Source organism: Orycteropus afer, unplaced genomic scaffold, assembly GCF_000298275.1.
Source record: "Orycteropus afer afer isolate SDZICR_OR568_19922 unplaced genomic scaffold, OryAfe1.0 scaffold00073, whole genome shotgun sequence".
Lineage (NCBI taxonomy): Eukaryota > Metazoa > Chordata > Mammalia > Tubulidentata > Orycteropodidae > Orycteropus > Orycteropus afer.
In genome coordinates, this window is record NW_006921660.1 from 3078942 (window position 1) to 3098896 (window position 19955).

Genomic DNA, 19955 nt, shown 5'->3' on the forward strand with positions numbered 1-19955 from the left:
CGGGTTCCTGGCTTTTATCCCCTTTCTCCTGATTTCCCATCCTGCTGCTTTGGGCAGGCCTGAGTTTCCTCTCCTCACCTAATCGCTTCGGCTGATTGCTCTTCTCTCTTGCTTCCTGGCTTATAATCCCCTTTCTCCTGCTCTTCCTGCGTGCTGCTTTGGGCGTCCCTGAGTTCTCTCTCCTCACCTGTATCCCTGGGGCTGACTGCTCTTCTGTCTGGGTTCCTGGCTTTTAATCCCCTTTCTTCTGCTCTTCTGGCCTGCTGCTTTGGGCGTCCCTGAGTTGTCTCTCCTCACCTGTATCCCTGGGGCTACCAACCAAAAAATTTGGAGGTTCAGGTCCACCCAGGGGCACCTTGTAAGAAAGGCCTAGGGATCTACAGCCGAGGAATCAGTCATTGAAAATCCTATGGAGCACAGTTCTAGTCCGACAACACATAGGGTTGCCATGAGTTGGGGTTATCATGAGTTGGAATTGACTTAAAAGCAATTGTTTTCAATTAACTAAAGACAAAAGTATTTATTCATACTCAACATTGATCACTTTCTACTTATTGTACCAAATTTTACTATTACTTATGCTCTTGAGGTTATTTACATCTATTGTCTATATAGGAGCTCTGGTAGCGTAGTGCTTAAGGCACTTGACTGCTAACCAGAAGGCTGGCGGTTCAAACCCACCAACCACTCCTCAGAAGGAAGGCTGGGCAATCTACTTCAGTAGTGATACCGCCTTGGAAACCCAAGGAGGGGTTGCTATGAGTTGGGTCCGACTCGACAGCACATAACAACAACAACTTTGTCCATATGGTAAAAATACTAGATGATCGTGTGCTATTTCATATCTCTTCCCAACTCTACACACAGTGACTTCAGATTGGCAGCTTAAAATTGACCATGGGGGAGTATTTATATCCCAGAAACTGGCAAAGGTTATAAATTAGGGGGCTCTCTCATCCTGAGAGTTGGTATTGAACACTTGCCAGCACATCACTGCGTGTGGAAACCCCAGTGTCAAACTGCAATACGTTCACCAAGTGGCTCTGTGGTGGTTCAGGTTATGTCCCAAGTTGGCTGGGTCTGGTTTTGAGTGGCTGGGCAGCTGGATGTAGTTATTATTCCCCATGATGAGCCTGGTAATCAACTCCACGGTGGAATCTGCTGTGACCAGCTGAAAAGCTGCCTTAGGGATGTGGTCTGCTTCCAGTATATAAGAAGCCTTGAGAAAGTTGTCTGAGCTTTTTGATCCTGCATTTGGCTGAATCTTCAACTCAGTAGCCTGCCATGTTGTCTGCTGATCTTGAGACTGTTTCTGGACTTGAACTAGTAGCCTACTGTGTTACTTGATAATTTGGGGACTGTGCCATTTTACTTGTCAACCTCAGTCAGCAGCCAGCAGCTGTCTGAGTTAAGAAAAGCCTCCAGAAGTGGGAGGGGAGCTGTTGCATTGTAAATTTTGGTCAATGACATGAGACAAAATATATGTGAACTGCTGTATGAAAAGTGAATTTACTCTGTAAATCTTCACCCAAATCAAAATAAAATTAAAAAAAGAAAAAGAAAAAAGAAAAGCCTCCAGCTTCAGTGGGCTGGGCAGAAGAAGCAAAGCTAAAGCCCTAGGTCAAGGGGCTTTCACCCAGCCCCTAGAGCGGGCACTTTGAACTCAAACTTCTAGCTTCTTAAACTGTAAGAGAATAAATCCTTGTTTATTAAAGCCATACGTGTTTGTTATAGCAGCACTAGAGAACCAAAACACTCCTCTTGCAACAACACTGCTCAGTGCAGACACAACAGGCCCAGCCTCCTCTGTGCTTGAGAAAAAGAACTGAGACATCCACATCCAAAACGCCAAAAAATGACTTGTGAATTTGACCTCACGTTTGTTAGTGATGGAGATTCATAAAATAGATATGGATTCGTGTGCACAGCACATTTCTTGTGATGTGTTCCAATCACGAGGAGAGAACAGGACAGGGAGAAGACGCTTCTGATCCATAGTCCTAACTCTTGTGAGAAATTTGGACTTTCTATTAGTGTGGACATTATCTTATATTTTCCATTCTTGCCTTAGAAATTCCATAGTTTTGATATCCAGTCTACATATCCAAAGTTGATGTTTATAGTGACACAAAAGTGCTCTGCTTGACTATGTTAGTACAGAGCCAAGGGCCATGATGAAGTCCAATGCTGCAGAGGCATCTCACATCTTCCTTTCCACTTCCCTGATTTTCCTGGGTAAAATATATATTGGAATGATAAGCATGAAGTTAAGAATGTTGTTGTTAGGTGCTGTTAAGTCTGTTCTGACTCACAGCGACCCCATGTACAACAGGATGAAACACTGCCTGGTCCTGTGCCATCCTCACAATCCTTGCTACGTTTGAGCCCATCATTGCAGCTACGGTGTCAGTCCTTCTCATGGAGGGTCTTTTCCTTTCTTGCTGACCCTTACTTTACCGAGCATGACATCCTTCTCCAGGCACTGGTCCCTTCTGACAACATGACCAAAGTATATGAGATGAAGCCTGACCATTCTCACTTCTAAGGACAATTCTGACTGCACTTCCAAGACAGATTTGTTCATTCTTCTGGCAGTCCATGGTATTTTCCGTATTCTTTGCCAACACTACAACTCAAAAGCATCAACTCTTCTTTTGTCTTCCTTATTCATTGTCCAGCTTCCACATACATGAGTCTATTGAAAATACCATGGCTTGGGCCAGGCACATAGTCTTCAAAGTGACACCTCTGATCTTTAACACTTTAATGAGGGTTTCTGCAGCAGATTTGCCCAGTGCAGTATGTCATCTAATGTCTTGACTGCTGCTTCAATAGGTGTTGAATGTTTATCCAAGTAAAATGAAATTCCTGACAACTTCAATCTTTCCTCCATTTATTTCGATGTTGTTTATTGGTCCAGTTGTGTGGATTTTTGTTTTCATTAAGTTGAGGTATAATCCATACTGAAGGCTGTAGTTTTTGATCTTCTTCCATTAACACTTCAAGTATTCTTCACTTTTAGCAAGCAAGGTTGTGTCATCTGCATGTTGCAGGTTGATAATGAGTCTCCAATCCTCCTGCTGTGTTCTTCTTCATATAGTCCAGCTTCTTGGATTATTTGTTCAGCATATAGACTGAATAAGTATGGTGAAAGGATACAACCCTGACACACACCTGTCCTGATTTTAAACCTTGCAGTATCCCTTTGTTCTGTTCCAACGACAGCCTCTTGGTGTATGTACAGGTTCCTCATGCACACAGTTAAATGTTCTGGAATTCCCATTCTTCTCAATGTTATCCATAATTTGTTATGAACCACACAGTTGAATGCCTTTGCATAGTCAATAAAACAGAGATAAACTTCTTTCTGGTAGTCTTTGGTTTCAGCCAGGATCTGACATCAGCAATGATATCCCTTATTCCATACCCTCTTCTGAATCTGACTTGAATTTCTGGCAGTTCCTTCTCTATCAATAAACCACTGCAATCATCTTTGAATTATTTTCAGCAAAATTTTACTTGTGTGTGAAATTAATGATATGGTTCAATAATTTTCACATTTTGTTGGACCACCTTTTTTTGGAATGGGCACAAATACCGATCTCTTCCAGTTGGTTGGCCAGGTAGCTGTCCTCCAAATTTCTTGGCATAAATGAATGAGCATCTCCAGTGCTGCATTCATTCGTTGAAACATTTCAATGGGTATTTCATCAATTTCTGGAACCCTGTTTTTCATCAATTTCTTCAGTGCAGCTTGGACTTTCAATACCATTGGTTCTTGATCATATGCTACCTTCTGAAATGGTTGAATGTCAACCAATTCTTTTTGGTAGAGTAACTCTGTGTATTCCTTCCTTCTTCCTTTGATGCTCCTACATTGCTCAATATTTCACCCATAAAATCCTTCAATATTGCAACTCAAGGCTTGAATTTTCCTTCAGTTCTTTTATCTTGAGAAATGCCAAGTATGTTCTTCCCTTTCAGTTTTCTAACTCCAGGTCTTTGCACATTTCATTATAATAGTTTACTCTCTTCTTTAGGAGCTCTGGTGGCCTAGTGCCTAAGGCATTTCACTGCTAACTAGAAGGCTAGCCACTCCTTGGAAGGAAGGCTGGGCAATCTACTTCCATAGTGGTACCACCTTGGAAACCCAAGGAGGGGTTGCTATGAGTCGGGGGATTTGATGGCAAATAACAACGATATGGGGGTTGTTAGGTAGCAGTGTCTTTATCTTACTAATAAGTTCATAGTGTTAATAGTGAAAATTACTATTGAACAGAATAAAAAATATTAAGAAAATCAAAATAGGTTTTATTTTAATAAAATAAAACTGTGTGTCACAGGAGAAACCCCTTTGTCTTTACTTATGTCAAAGTGACAAGGAGGCCTGAGCACTGGTTGGGAGCAAGGGCTATTCTGACAGTGCACGTCCAGAGTGCTTGTGAGTGGAGGCAGGGAAGGCTACTGTTTCCCCAGTACCTTCCTCTCTGTCACAGCAATATGGACTTTAGTGTTTTGATTCAGTGGATATTTTTCCACAAGATCCCAAACCAAGCCAACTTCTTCACCTTATGCTCAACCCAAGAACACTGACCAATTCAGACTCATGGTGAACCCATGATTACAACTACTCCATAGAGTTTTTAAGGCTGTGACCTTTTGGAGGCAGATCATCAGGCTTGTCTTAAAAGGCACTTCTGAGTGGGTTTGAGCAGTCAACCTTTCAGTTTGAAGGACCCAACTGGCTACTCTAAACTTGGCTAAGACACCCTGAAACTTCAAAGATAAATTCCACCTGCAGACCCCACACCCTCCCCTGCCTTGAAAAATCTTAGATGAACTCTGCTTGCATACCCACTCCCTCCCCCGCCTTGTGAAAAGTCAAGGATAAGTTCTACCTACAGACTCCACCCCCCTTTGTCAAAAACAACCCCACTTCCTGGAAACTGCAACTCTTGCAAAACCCCATGTGCACCAGAGGTCCCTATAAAAGGGGGCAACACTTCCCCCAGGCACCGCTCTACTCTGCAACTGGCATCGCTCATGTTGCTTCCAGAGTCGTTCCTCATGGGCTTTTCTCCACTAAAGCCTGCTCTGATCTGTCGAGGTTGGGGCTATTTTTTCTTTCCTTGCTTTCGCTTTAACTTCTGTACTTCCTCACTTTCCTAACACAGTTAGTAGTCCAGCGTTTAACCCTTTGCACCACCCAGTGACTCCAGAGGGAGCTCTGGTGGCATTGTGCCTAAGGCACTGCTAACCAGAAGTCTGGCGGTTCAAACCCACCAGCCACTCTTCAGAAGGAAGGTTGGGCAATCTACTTCCGTAGTGATACTGCCTCGGAAACCCAAGGAGGGGTCACTGAGTTGGATCTGACTTGAGGGCAGTGAGTTTGGTTTTTTTTTCCCCCAGGGACTCCAGAGATATATTTTGGTCTCCAACACCGAAGGGATTTTTAAAATGTAATGTTGACATGGGATTTGTGCCTCCCTACTGACTTTAGATTCCTAATCCTCTCAACAGTCCTCTATCTTGTGCCCTTGCCATCTCTCTCCAACCCTTCAGTGGCCACGAGCTACCACTGCTAGCTGATGAGGTGGGACCAGAGCAAATCCTGCCCAGGGGCTAGCTACCTACTGTGTTTAACAGCAGCCAGGCTACAGTTCAGTTTCAGGGGCCTTGTATGTGTGTCTTGCATCACAGATGATACAAACCAGCTCATCCCTGGAGCCACCAGTCAGGTTTTTAAGATGCAAAAATGATCCTGTCTTTTAAAAAAAAAAAGATCCTGTCTACCTTTGCTTATAATCCTTCAAGGACTCTTAATGTCTGTATTTTACAATACAAATGATTTAGTGTTACGTATCTAGCCTCATTTTCTGTGGATTGCCTCTCTCCTCCCCTGTGCACTGTTCTTATTATATGCCATAGAGTCAGACCCAACTCATAGCGACCCCTCCTTGAGTTTCCGAGGCGATATCACTACAGATACATTGCCCTACCTTCCTTCCAAGGAGTGGCTGGTAAGTTTGAACCACTAGCCTTCTGGTTAGCAGTCAAGTGCCTTAGGCACTATGCTACCAGGCAATACAGTTTCCCACCAACCACTTCCATATATCATTTAAGAGCAATTCCTTTTTTCAAGACACTCTTGGCATCCTTCCTCCCTAAATTATTAATTCTTTCTTAATTGGCATCTCTTTTAGAATACTTAGTATACCGTTGACCCTTGAACAGCACAGTGGTTAGGGGCACCGAGCCAACATGCACTTGAAAATCTGTATATAACTTTTGACTCCCCCCAAAATGTAACTACTAATAGTCTACTGTTGACCAGAAGCCTTGCTGATAACAGTTGACTAATACAGCCCTTGCTGTGCAATTATTAGATTTTCACACGAAGACACTCACACATATACAACAGGTAAGGTTTTTTTTTTTTTCTTTTTAATATACAACATGATGATTAATTACTATTCATTAAGTGGAAGTAGAGCATCACAAAGGCTTCATTTTCATCTTCACATTAAGTAGGCTGAGGAGGAGGGGGAAGAGGTTGGTTGAGCTGTCTCAGGGGTGGCAGAGGTGAGGCGGTGGAAGGAGACGCAGGAACATTTGGTGTAACTTACAGGAACACATCGTTATTACTGTCTGACATTTTTGCTTATTCATCTCTCTAAAAATGTTTCTATATGGTACTGATCCTTCTTCCACCACTTGCTTTAGTTTCAGTGCCCATATCATAAAAGGGTCGATGTTGTAAAAGAAGTCAAAGCAGTCTTGAAATAATTGCCAGACTCTAATTCTGCCAGGCTGTCTAATGTCAGTTTGTTTTCTGGCATTGCTTCTTCCATGTCTTCTTCCTCATTGTTTGTCATTGGTTCGGAAGCATTCATCTTCATCAAGTTACCTTCTTTTAATTCATCTGGTGTGGCATCTATCAGCTCTTAAATTTATGAAGATCCACATCTTGGAAAAAAACCACATATAAGTGGGCCTGTCCAGTTGAAACTTGTGTTGTTCAAGTGTCAACTGTACTGTTTTCTCATTAGCTGGGCTTGTTTTGCTTGAGGGCAAATCTTTACAAATAACCCCAGTGCTAGCATGGTATACATTGGGCTGAATGAACGAATGAGCATGGGGTCTCCTTTTGCTATAGCAGGCCTTGGACTACTAGCAAGGAAAGAGCTAGTAGCTGAGGTATACAGGGATAGGCTGGCAGTAGCAGGACTTGTGTAAAACCTGCCAGGGTGTGCACAGTTCAGTTTGTGACCACAAACTTAATCTTAGGCATAAAAACACACAATCAAATTGAGAAGGAAAAGCCATCTTTCCTAGGCAATGTTTACCCTGTATCTCCTAGAATCTAGATTTGGTCAAGAGCTCCACTAACAGGTCAACTTGACTTACATATTGTGGTAGATTTTCTTCCCCAAAAGCGTCACGGAAGTGTTTCTGTTCCCACAAGCTCTTTCAGAACCTTGCTAGTCTCCCCTCAAGAGATGGAGCCTATATTCCACCCCACCCTTCACCCCTGGCCTGGGCAGGCCTTTGTGACTGCCTAGTCTATGAGAGGAGGGTAGAAGAGATGCTCAGTGACTTCTCAGGCGAGGTCACAAAAGGTGATACAGCTACTGCCTTGACCTGCTGGGATGTCTACCCTGGAAATCCAGCCACCATGTGAGAAAGAAGCACTAGTCACACAGGCTCCCAGCCCTTGGCTCTGCTGAGCTCCCAGTTGACCCAGTCCTGACTTGCAGCCAAGTGAGTAAGCCATCTTGGGCATGGAACCTTCAACCCTCAGTTGAATTGCCTCAACAAATGGCTGTGATGCCAAGGACCTCTACCAAGCCTTGATTGAACTGCAGATTCATGAGCAAAAGAAATATGATTATTATGCCACTGAATTGTAGGATAGTTTATTATAGAACATTTATTATTCTTACCCTGAACTGCAGCATTTCCCAGGATGTGGGACTGTGAATACTAAATCCAGGGCAGTCCTGTGCAAACTGGGATGGTTGGTCATGTTTACCACTGGACTACCAGAAATATACACAATCTGTTGACCATCCAAGTTCTGTTCATGAAAGGAAATTGAGATTAATGTTCCTGAGATAGAGATAATGTGGTTCTCTACATGAAAAATAATTTGGTGGTAATATTTTTAAAGTGAATTTCACTCTCACGCTCCACTGTAGAGTAACATGGTCCAAGTAGATAAGCCAAAACTCAAGATGTGGAGATGGCAGCCACTCATAGGTATGGGGCTTTGTGTTTTTCACTTCTTTACCAGGCAGATTCCTGCCTCAGAGCTACTGCACTAGGTTTACTCTGCCTGGAACACTCTTGTCCCAGATTTTTCTTTTAATTATCTCATTTATTTCCTTATTAAAGGCCTCTTTCCACTCAAATGTAAGCCCCTTGGGGTAGGGATAGAGAACTATATTCATTCTAGTCTTGGTTGTATTTCAGGACTTAACAGTGCCTGGGAAGTAGGAGGTGCTCAAAAAGTGCTTTTTATAAATGTTGAAAGAATGAATGAGTTGGGAGGTCACTTACAGGTTATGCAGATCTCCAACTCTCACCATAGCAGACATTTCTTCTGTTGAGAATCCTGACAGATGGTCAATCCTCTCCAATACTCAGGAAGGTGTTTAAACCTTCATGGTGGAGATTACCCTGTCTCACAGAGAAGTTTATTCCATTTTTCAAAAAGTTCTCAATGCAATATTAAGAACTATCTCCCTATAATTTTTAATGATGGCTCTCCAGATCTTTCATCCTCCTGCCTGCGTGCTTCCTGAAGGAAAGCTCTAGCTCGCCATTCTCCTGTCTCCTGGTGATGAAGCAATTCATCAAGCATTCCTTGGCCACAGATGCAGCATCCTCGTGACTGCTCATTTGGTGACTAGTGTGGCAAGCAAATCTCCAACCCTTTGTGGACCGATAGGCCTCCATGCAAACTGAGACAGCACTGTTATTTCAGTGTCCTGAGGACCTCAATATATCTTCAGGCAACCTGAATTTGTAAAAATTAACAAAGAATTTTTTCAGGAGGTGAACTTGTTTAAATCCAAAATGATAGAAGAAAAAAAAAAACACCCTTCTAAACTGACTGAAGTACCATGGACTGTTGAAAGAACTAACAGATCTGTCCTGGAGGAAGTGAGCCAGAATGCTCCTTGGAGGCGAGAATGGCCAGACTTCTTCTCACCTACTTTGGTCATGTTGTCAGAAGGGACCATTCTTTGGAGAAGGATGTCATGCTTGGTAAGGTGAGGGTCAACGAAAGAGGGGAAGGCCTTCAACGAGATAAGACTGGCACGGTGGCTGTGACGACGGGCTCAAGTATAGCAGGGATCATGGAGCTGGTACGGGACCGGGTGATGTTTTGTTCTGCTGTGCGTAGGGTCGCTATGAGTCGGAAAAAACTCGACGGCATGTAACAACAAACTGACTTTTAAGGCGTTCTGGTGGTGCAGTGCTTGAGGGATTTGACTGCTAACCAGACCAGCTGCTCTGCAGAAGGAAGATGAGGCAATCTACTTCAGTAAAGATTTGTTGTTGTTGTTATGTGCCGTCGAGTCGGCCCTGACTCATAGCGACCCCTCCTTGGGTTTCCGAGGCAGTATCACTATGAAAGTAGGATTGCCCAACCTTCCTTCCGAGGAGTGGCTGGTGGGTTTGAACCACCAGCCTTCTGGTTATCAGTCAAGTGCTTTTTACCACCTTGGAAAGCCAATGGGGGTTGCTAGTCATAATCAACTCAATGGCAGTGAATAATTGGTGGGTGGTGTAGGGGTGAAGGCATTTAGCTGCTACCCAAAAGGTTGGTGGTTCAAACTCACCAGCTGCTCCATGGAAGATGAGGCAGTCTGCTCTGTAAAGGTTTGTTGTTGCTGTTGTTGCTATGTGCCATCAAGTCATACTCGATTCATAGCAAACCTCCTTGGGTTTCCGAGGTGGTATCACTATGGAAGTAGATTGCCCGACCTTCCTTCCAAGGAGTGGCTGGTGGGTTTGAACCGCCAACCTTCTGGTTAGCAGACAAGTGCCTTAGGCACTACGCTACCAGAGCTCTTCTGTAAAGATTTACAGCCTTGGAAACCCAATGGAGGCCACTTTGAGTCAGAATTGACTTGATGGCAGTGAGTTATCTCTACCTTTACATGAATTTGGATGCATCAGGATTGGGGTTGTCTCCCCAGAGATCCTATTTAGCTACATCATAAAAGATCATCTCTGATCCTGAACTACACTCGACTGATACAACATGATGGACAGTGGTTCTGCTCCACCAAGTTAGAACCTTCCAGGGCAGAGGCTCCACTTCAAGAATTGACATGTTCTGCCTCCTGAATGTGGGTAAGGATGCCCAGGAGCCCTGGGGAGCAACTTGGGAATCTGGAGCACATGGCGTTTTGTCCTGGCCTGGGAGGCACTGTATGTGCCCCGGGGTCATGTTCTGCAGAAATATGCTCTCAAGGTGTGGCCTAAATAATAATATTAAAAATAACCAAACAAGATGAAACTTCAAGGGTCAGTCTCATTGTGGCTATTGTTTTTGCACCAGAAACTTGTGTCTTGGAACTGGCAGAAGTCTTGATGCCAGTGCTGCTCTGCCTTTGTGACTTAAGTGGCAGCTCTGGACACCAAGAAACAATACTTTACCACAAGCTCTTAATAAGGATGGAGAAAACCTCCGAGTGACATCTGGAACTTCCCGGATGTTCCCTCTCATTTGGTCTCTCTGGGGATCAGCCTCCGTCTTTTTTGTTTTAATTAATGCAACAAACTAGCCTCTGCTTTTCGAAGGAAGCTATGAGGGAAACTTTTCTGCCAAGTCTTGAGTCCTTGTGACACTCAAGAACACGGGCCAGGCCCTTGTGTAGGTTAAGGAAGTCCATGAAGAATAAAGATTATAGGGAAACAGACTACCTTTCTTTACAAGGCCTTGTTTTACATCCCTGAAATCTCAGATTTAGCTAGTACAATGAAGTCCTGTTGTAGAGAGAGCTGGCCTTTTATCACCACTTAAAATCTAATTAATCCATATTGAAGCACAAAGATTTCTGTTGTATTTTAGGGTGAGGGGTCATAGAGCCCTCTTTGTTCATCCTTTGACTTATAATCATCAAGCATTGGGGATAGAATTTTACTAAGCACATTGGAAGGTAACAGATCAAATCTTTATCAGAAAGCCTAACTCATAGTTTTAACAAAGTCCTTCGTCCTTTACATGAAACACTATATTCAAAAAGAACAAAAACGCATTTCAGAGTACCCAAAGAGTTAATGGTGACAGCTTATATTCCAGGCAGCATAGAAGCTAGATCGTCACACTACCGTCAACCACAAGACAGCAGCTCTTATAGAAGTGGCAAAAAGCTTTCAGCTTTGTTACGATGGCTTTAGTCTTTAGAATAGCAATGCAACTGGTTGGACTTTTATTATCTTTGTTGGGATGGGTTTTATCCATTATTACAACTTATTTGCCACATTGGAAAAACCTCAACCTGGAGTTAAATGAGATGGAGAACTGGACTATGGGACTCTGGCAAACCTGTGTCATCCAAGAGGAAGTGGGGAGGCAATGCAAGGACTTTGATTCTTTCTTGGCCTTGCCTGCTGAACTCAAGATCTCCAGGATTTTAATGTTTCTGTCAAATGGGCTTGGACTGGTGGGCCTGCTGGTCTCTGGGTTTGGCCTGGACTGCCTGAGAATTGGAGAGAGACAACCAGATCTCAAGAAGCAACTGCTAATCCTGGGAGGAGTCCTGTTGTGGGCCTCAGGGATCACAGTGCTCATTCCAGTCTCCTGGGTTGCCCACGTGACGGTTCAGGAGTTTTGGGATGAGACCATTCCTGAGATTGTCCCCAGGTGGGAGTTTGGGGAAGCCCTCTTTATTGGCTGGTTTGCTGGATTTTCTCTTGTACTAGGAGGGTGTCTGCTTAACTGCGCAGCCTGCTCAGCCCAAGCCCCTCTAGCTGCGGGTCACTACACAGTGGCAGAAATACAAACTCAGTGTTCGTGCTTGGAAAAAGGAACTGCAGATCCTAAAGTATAAGAATTAGACAAGGCCAGAGAGAGCTTTCCTCTTAAATATGATGACAATGGTGTCTTTGTTACGTAGCTAAATCTGTGCTAATTTTTTTTTTATTCACTAACTATTTTTTCTTTGATTACATTGTCCTTTCTCCCCATTACCTGGAGAAATCAGAATGAAAAAAAATACATTTAAAAGAAAACTATATAGTAAGGATTATATACATATGAACAAAAATTACCTTGATCTGTTTTTGTAAATCAAAATGTTGTGGTGGTTGTCCAATATGTGCACTTTTAAACTTTAATGTGCTAACTTTTACATTAGAAAGGTTTTTTTTTGTTGTTGTTGTTCATGTTGGTAGCTAGAAATAGTTAAGTTTCCTCAAGAAAATGTTAACCTGAAATCTTTTAAGTATAAGCAGAACCATATGCTATGCCAATCCTACAGTGGTATTTTCAAAACAATTACTTTTGTCTTCTTTGAATAGAGATGGTTTATGTTTAGGAAACTATGAGGCCCCCTTTGTGACAGGATATTATGGGACTGAAGATTTTCAGTCCACTGTAACATTTTCCAATCTGAATACTTTCTACAACTGGCCAATCTGATCTCATCTTTTTGCTCAAATGTTTCATACTTGAAAAACAATCCCCGAATTATTTTTCTTGATATACAGATACTGAGTTTATTTGCCCTAATGAAAACTTTAATTTCATCAATTATAAATTTTAAGTATGAGAATATATACTTTTGTGGTGAACAGAGATGTTGATTTCTAACCTACAAAGTCCTATTGCTTAACTTTTCCAAAACATATTTAAGCAAAGCAAAGCAAAAAAAAAAAAAAAAAAATCCAAAGAATAACAAAACAAGCTTTCTGGACACGTGCAAGAATTTGACAGAAAGGCATGTAGATAAACAGATTTGCTGTTGTTCAGTTATTGTTTCATGTGTCATATGTAGCCTAAGGGATTTTTTTTTAACAGACTTGATTTAAGTACTAGAGAGATTTCTGGTAAGATTGATTTATTTGGTTAAGAAATACTTTTCTTAAGCCTATTTTTTTAAAAAAAGGATAGCATCCAGTATTACCACAACATACATACTGAAATGTGAGAACTACAGCACAGGAAAATCTGGCAGGTGCATTCAGTAAGATACGAAGCGGGAGGAGCTGAACAAAAACGGTCAATTAAACACTTTGAATTTAGACTAAATCTTTGTCACAAAGGTTGGAAACTACATAAAAGCCATTTATACTTTAACAAAGAAAGCAGAATTATTCCTACTTCATTTTATTTCAGTGACTAACTGCTTTCTACAAAATTCGGCCCATAGGACACAAATATGATCTTGGCCACACCTTGGCATTAGTGGCTTGTGACATAATTTCCCTATCCTTGTCTGAAATCTATTCAACATAGATCAAACAATAGCAACTCTGGCAAGAATCCTCCTATACACACAATGAACAAAAAAAATTTCTGAGCTCTGCAAGTGATAACTCAAGTGTCACACGGTCCTTTTCACAGCAGCAGGCATTAGCTTGGCTAAAGCTCACAGGACTCTACAATGACCTTAGTATTTAGAACTATGGCACAATTAGTTGGGATTTCATTATCTCTGCTGGGATGGGTTTTAACCTGTCTTACCAACTACCTGCCACATTGGAAAAACCTCAACCTGGAGTTAAACGAGATGGAGAACTGGACTATGGGACTCTGGCAAACCTGTGTCATCCAAGAGGAAGTGGGGAGGCAATGCAAGGACTTTGATTCTTTCTTGGCCTTGCCTGCTGAACTCAAGATCTCCAGGATTTTAATGTTTCTGTCAAATGGGCTTGGACTGGTGGGCCTGCTGGTCTCTGGGTTTGGCCTGGACTGCCTGAGAATTGGAGAGAGACAGCCAGATCTCAAGAAGCAACTGCTAATCCTGGGAGGAGTCCTGTTGTGGGCCTCAGGGATCACAGTGCTCATTCCAGTCTCCTGGGTTGCCCACGTGACGGTTCAGGAGTTTTGGGATGAGACCATTCCTGAGATTGTCCCCAGGTGGGAGTTTGGGGAAGCCCTCTTTATTGGCTGGTTTGCTGGATTTTCTCTTGTACTAGGAGGGTGTCTGCTTAACTGTGCAGCCTGCTCAGCCCGAGCCCCTCTAGCTGCGGGCCGCTATGCAGCAGCAGAAGTGCAAGATCATTGTCAACAGCTAGAGATGAAAAACCCCAACCTGAAAGTCTAAGACAGAAGGTGTCAGTGGTGTCTACTCTTCAGCAGAGACTTGCTCAACTCAGGATTTGGTAGGAGTTCCTGCTAACAGTCACCCATTCTCTGTGCTTTCAATTTTGTAAAATGTAATTTTTTCTGTGGCAATTAGGTTCTTAAACTGTAATTTCTTTCTGAGGCTGGTAAACCATTTTTATCTTCCACTTGGAGACCAAAACCAATCAAGGCTTAGTAGTAATCATACTTATTACTGTCGATGAGTTTTCTCAATTTTAAAATAGGTTCAGTGATTGCACAGAACTGGTAAATAAAACATTATATTAGTATTTACATCTTTAAAGGTGTTATTCATACAGAGATGAATCATGTTGGCAATTGGAAATGTTACTGCTAATCATTTACTTCTTTCAAGTGCTTGAGATAACCTATTATAATGAACTTGAACTCTTGTTGCATATTTAAAATGCATGACATCTGATTATACTACATAACAGCTTGCTCTTTAAAAGCTGGGGAGGTGAAACACATGGGGCACATCATCTCTCCTGTAATCAAAGACCTCAGAGCCTGTATGAAGCCTTTTCCAAAAGTTAGACACAGACATTAATGCCTTATTTACTGTGTCAGAAGCAGAGAAGGAAAATCTTGTGGTTTTGAAGATTTGTGTAAAATCTGCAGCAAAAATGTGGTTTTGTTTCTATGTCCTGTGATCTGCATTTCATGGCCAATATCATCACCTCCCATGGCCAGGGAGCAGCCACAGGGGGCACCATGAGCTAGGAACTATGTGTGGGATGCTGCCCAGTGTGGCTCTGAGCACACTGACAGGTGTGGCCATTCAATGACAGACAGCATGGCATATTCTGGGGCCCTTCATTTCACTTGCACAATGAAAATACTCCATCTTCCCCCCCCCCCCCAAATCAGCAATATAATTGTCCAACCAAGAACTATTCACAGCAAACTGCTGTCTCGGAGAATGCTTCGTGGAAGATTTTATATCTGCTCAGTACATGGTTCAAGTAAACTTGTGTTTGGGCCAATCAGGGAAAGCAACTGAACAATAAACGACACTGAAATAAAGTAGAAGGCAATATGTATCTTTGTTTAAAAAAAACCCACTGATTTTTTTCCCACCCACGAACACATGGAAAGTGCAGAAACCAAAGTTAATCTATATGATGTATTTGTATACTTTTTACAAACAAAACAAATTAAAACAGAGACATGTTCAGAATTTAACCTGATTAAATATTTAGTTCAGTCCTGAGCTTTTGATATTTAATATATTATAGAGCAATAGCAAAAAAAAAAAAAAATATTAAATTTATTTGATTTGCATGCTACGAGTTTCAGCTAAACTTTTTGTTCATTTGGCTAGCAATATTCCTTTTGTACCTGTAACATTTAGATTCTGATATATAAAATTGTAATAACATACTGGTAATTCAAAGTTGAGAACTAAACATTACATTCTTTTCATTCTGTGCAGTATAAATTCTACCTTTAAAAACAGTATTTATAATATTAAAATTCATATTTGTCCATATGGTTTTCTGATCAAGTTATTAAAATGTTTCATCACTGTGAATCACTTGGGTTAGTACAAATATGACTGTTAAAAGCTGCCTATGAATACATAACACTATTGCTGATTTTTACAAGTGTGGACAAAGATTATATTAAAATAAATTTGTCTCACATATTAGAAATGAGCAAATTTTGCAAAATCAAACGTACAGAACCTTGGTCCCAACTATTAACTACCAGCCTGAGACAGATTTTATTCTTTAACACTTGTCTGAAACTTTTTGTATTACAAAAAGTTTACAGCTAATCTGATGAAGATTTATAAAGCTGTAAATATTCCAATATAGCCTCTTCTATGTCAAACATTTAAAATGGCCAGAACCGAACTATATATTAAACAGAACATAAATAAGACCGTAAATAAATAAATGAAGAAAATAAAATCGTACGGTACAACTACACATAACTCTATAAACATTTTCATGGCCAAACTAAGAAGCTGAGAACAGCTGACCTTCATTTAACTCTACATTAAATAAACTTCAAAATGTCTGTCTTTCACATTTGACCTTGACAAGGATGAATGGTATTCTTGCTCTAGTTTTCTCTAGTCATCTAAAGAATGGATTGGGCAGCCTTGAGGGACTGGACTCAATCAATTCCCTAGCTTGGTTTCTATTCAAAGTAGTGTCATGTCCAGTTGTATCTTCAGAGGCATTTGCATATAAGTGGTGGGACACATGAAAACCCATGCTCCATCGTCTTCATTAATTAAAGTTCTAGGCTCAGAAATTGCTTAATTTGAATTTGATTCTGATAGAAAGAACTTGTGAATATTTAAAATCTCAAAATATTTATAATTGCTTTCAAGAAAATAAAAGTCTTGCTACTGAGGATTCTTTCTTGCTTAGGAACAAAGCTTTCTTGTAAGTGGCTCATTCTTCTAAGATGATTTTTGCATTTCTAAAAAATTTTTAAAATTTAGTTTAGGTGGTTAACCAAAAATTGCTTCCTCCAGTATAAGAGAGTGAGTAATAAGCACACCTTAAATTACATAAATATTTACCTTAGAAGCCTTTATCCTGGCAGAGATACACAGGATTTGTTTCTTTGAAGTGTCTGGGTCAGAGAAGCTACAATATGAAACTGGAGGACACCTTATTAGTTTAAAATCTCTAAATGTGTTTATCCAAAATAGGTGTTTGCTTGTTTGTTTGCCTGACAACTATTTAGCGTATATTTTAAATTAATAAGGACCCCACTCATGTTCTTCCCTTTGCCTCTGAACTCTTCACCATAAATAATAAATGGAATTGCCTAAAAATGAGAGCTGCAAAGTAATCTCTAATAAAAGTTAGCAGTCTGCTTGATAAAGTGTTTTCTTTTTTGGCGACTCTGGAATCTCCCAAGATTCCTTTTCCTCTACGCCTGGTTTCATCAAATGAGTGCTGATGTATTGCCCTCCATCTCACCAGGACTGTCTGTCCTTGGAACACTGGCCCCAGCATTCTTCTACTGGGCACGATCCCCACACCTAAGGCACAACATGACAGATGTACGCCAGAGACTCACATTTGAACACTTGTGTAAATTCAGGTTGAATCTGAAGCAGAAGCTGCTCATCTGATGATTTTAGTGTATTTTAGGGTAACTGCTTTCCTCCTCTAGTCTCCCTTACCCACAATGCAATAAATCACAAGATCTTTCATGGCGCCAGGAGTACTACTCCTTTACATTTTTATATTCTCGTACTCAGCATTTCATGTTTTTGTTTTCTTTAGACAAATATAAAAGGACAAAAAGGAAACTATTTTAAGGAAACAGTGTTCTACCACAGGTGATGAAAATGAAGACGGCTCCTATTTCAGGTGGACTTGGAACTCTGAAGTGAAGCTTATATTCACGTTTAACTTCAAGATGAAAGAGCTGCACTTTAGTACAAAAATGTCACATGGCACTGCTGCCATCTTCACAGTTGATTCACAAGAAGATAAAGGAAAAGCAAAAGCCACCTTCTGCTGGACAAGTTATTTCTCAACAGCCAGCTCAACAGGACATATCCTGGTATTGCCTCTAGTCCATTTTTAGAAAATAAAGCCCAGAGGCAATGCACACATACCGTACATTTGTGTACCAGATTATTTCATTTTGGTTATCTGATTTTTTTGAAAAAAGAAAAAAACATAAAAGAATTACATTCAAGGTATTTTACAAATTAGTATGTTGAAAATCTGATGTGAAATAAAAGCTCTTTAAGAGTTGACAGTTATGTTACAAACAAAACAAAACAAATGGTCACTTTTTCACCTTCCCTAAGAAAGTGAGCAGGTAAAAAAATAATTTCTTAAAAGATGTAATTTATACATCATCAGCCGGCAGGGATGGGATGCTTATCTTTGCTCTGGTGAAATAAGCAATCTTCTCCCTAGAGTCAGAGATGAAAGATAAACCAACTTTAGTATTAGGTTGAAAATACTCTATGACCATTGCTGAGAATTCCAGTTATGTCTCTACAAGCCCAGATATTACATCTTTCCTTAGAACTCCATTTGAGATCGAGATTGTCTTTGTCTCTTAGAGGTAGAATGTAAAGGTAAACAGCAGCTCTGACTGATGGTAAATCGCGTATTGACTCAGCAAGTTCCCCTCCAGGATCTCCAATGTATGTCAGTTTTCAAACCATTAGGGGTTCAGCCTAGATATGAACATTTCTCATCCACGTAGAAGAAGATTCAAAATGGCCCAAATCCTACATGGACACTTCTCAGTGACCTCCCAGAAAGGTGCAAGATATCAGGAAAATTCTTTAAAATCAGGACTGTGCTAACAACCACATGATAGATGGTTATCATGACTCATGACATGAGAAGAAGGAGCCTGACTGTCTTCAAGGTAAAAAACGTCTTGCATCCAAAGCTGAGATGAGTAGAAACAACCTGACGGGGAGAAGCTGAGGGAAAATAAGGGGGTAGAATGGTTTTCAGAGGTTAGGGGAGTGTTAAAAATAAAATGTCTAGGATTGTACAGCTGCCAAAGACTGAAGCAGTGTATCTATTTTTCTACAAAATAGTCACACAGTACACAGAGTTCCAACAACACATAGTGCATATGTGTTGCAACACGAAGGGCATGGATGGAGTTGTAAAGAATAAAGCACTGGTTCCTCTTGGGGAACTGAGAGTCTAGCTGATAAAATAAGTGTGGGGTTAGAAACAAGAACTAGGATAGAGAAGAAAAGGATGATAGAAATGAAAAATGGGGATCTTCGCCTTGAACATAGCCTGCAGATGGGTGTTCTTTGACTCACATGGTATTTTTATAAACACTTGAAATAGTTGCCACTGTTGACATTTGGGCTATCACCCAAAAAAAATCACTGATTTCGGATTTCCCTTGAAAAATCAGAAGGACAGAACACTGGGCTCTTCGTTCCATTTGAATAAACAGCTGGTATGGAGCCAGGCCTGCATGTTAAGCAGAATGCCCCAGCCTACACCACTCCCCACTCTCCCCAACCCAGCTGGGTATCAGTAGCCAGGCATTGCCCTCATGTGGTGCCACTGCCACATTTTGAGGGCAGTCTGTCTTATCCTGGCCTATCACACTTATTCTTATCACCTGTCTGGGTTTAGGTCTTAAGGGGAGCTGGGAGTATTTATGAATTTTTTTTTTTGTTTTGAGTTTTAGTAACAATTGGAAATTGTATAAATTCCAATACTGGACAATGTTGGTTACTCTTCAAAGTGACCACACACCAAAGGCATGAAGAGACTCCTCTCACCGATTTGCAGTTCTAAAAGTAGTAGCATTCCCTAAAAGCTGTAAGAATGGTTTAGCAGAATAGAGGCAGGAAAAACCCAACTCTTTAATATAAAACGTTACACAAAAAATAAAGTCAAATATCCATTATGTTTCAGTGCCCCCTCTCTCCATTGGAGTTATTCAGTCTGGCACTCACCCCTAACTTCTCCTTGCTGTGTACTTCCACCTGGCACCAAATCCCATCCTTTCTCAACTATGAAAAACCAAAACCAAACTCACTGCCCTCGAGTCGGATCCGACTCACAGCAACCCCTCCTTGGGTTTCCAAGGCAGTATCACTACGGAAGTAGATTGCCCAACCTTCCTTCCGAGGAGTGGCTAGTGGGTTTGAACC

General features: G+C 41.2%; 3 protein-coding genes across 3 annotated transcripts in view; 2 read left to right on the forward strand and 1 right to left on the reverse strand.

Moving 5' to 3' along the window:
• The first annotated feature begins 11405 nt into the window (after nucleotides 1-11405).
• On the forward strand, nucleotides 11406-12068 carry LOC103197030 (putative claudin-24). Its single transcript, XM_007940881.1, has one exon. It carries the CDS (start codon nucleotides 11406-11408, stop codon nucleotides 12066-12068), a length of 663 nt encoding a protein of 220 aa, XP_007939072.1.
• Nucleotides 12069-13622: 1554 nt separating this feature from the next.
• On the forward strand, nucleotides 13623-14285 carry LOC103197039 (claudin-22). The gene has a single exon (XM_007940889.1). The coding sequence runs from the start codon at nucleotides 13623-13625 to the stop codon at nucleotides 14283-14285; it is 663 nt and encodes a 220-aa protein (XP_007939080.1).
• A 3872-nt stretch (nucleotides 14286-18157) lies between these two features.
• WWC2 (WW and C2 domain containing 2) overlaps nucleotides 18158-19955 on the reverse strand; it is a 415307-nt gene continuing 413509 nt past the window's right edge. Inside the window, exon 23 of the mRNA XM_007940882.2 lies at nucleotides 18158-18224. Within this exon, the coding sequence (XP_007939073.1) occupies nucleotides 18158-18224 (67 nt within the window). The remainder of the gene's footprint in view (nucleotides 18225-19955) is intronic.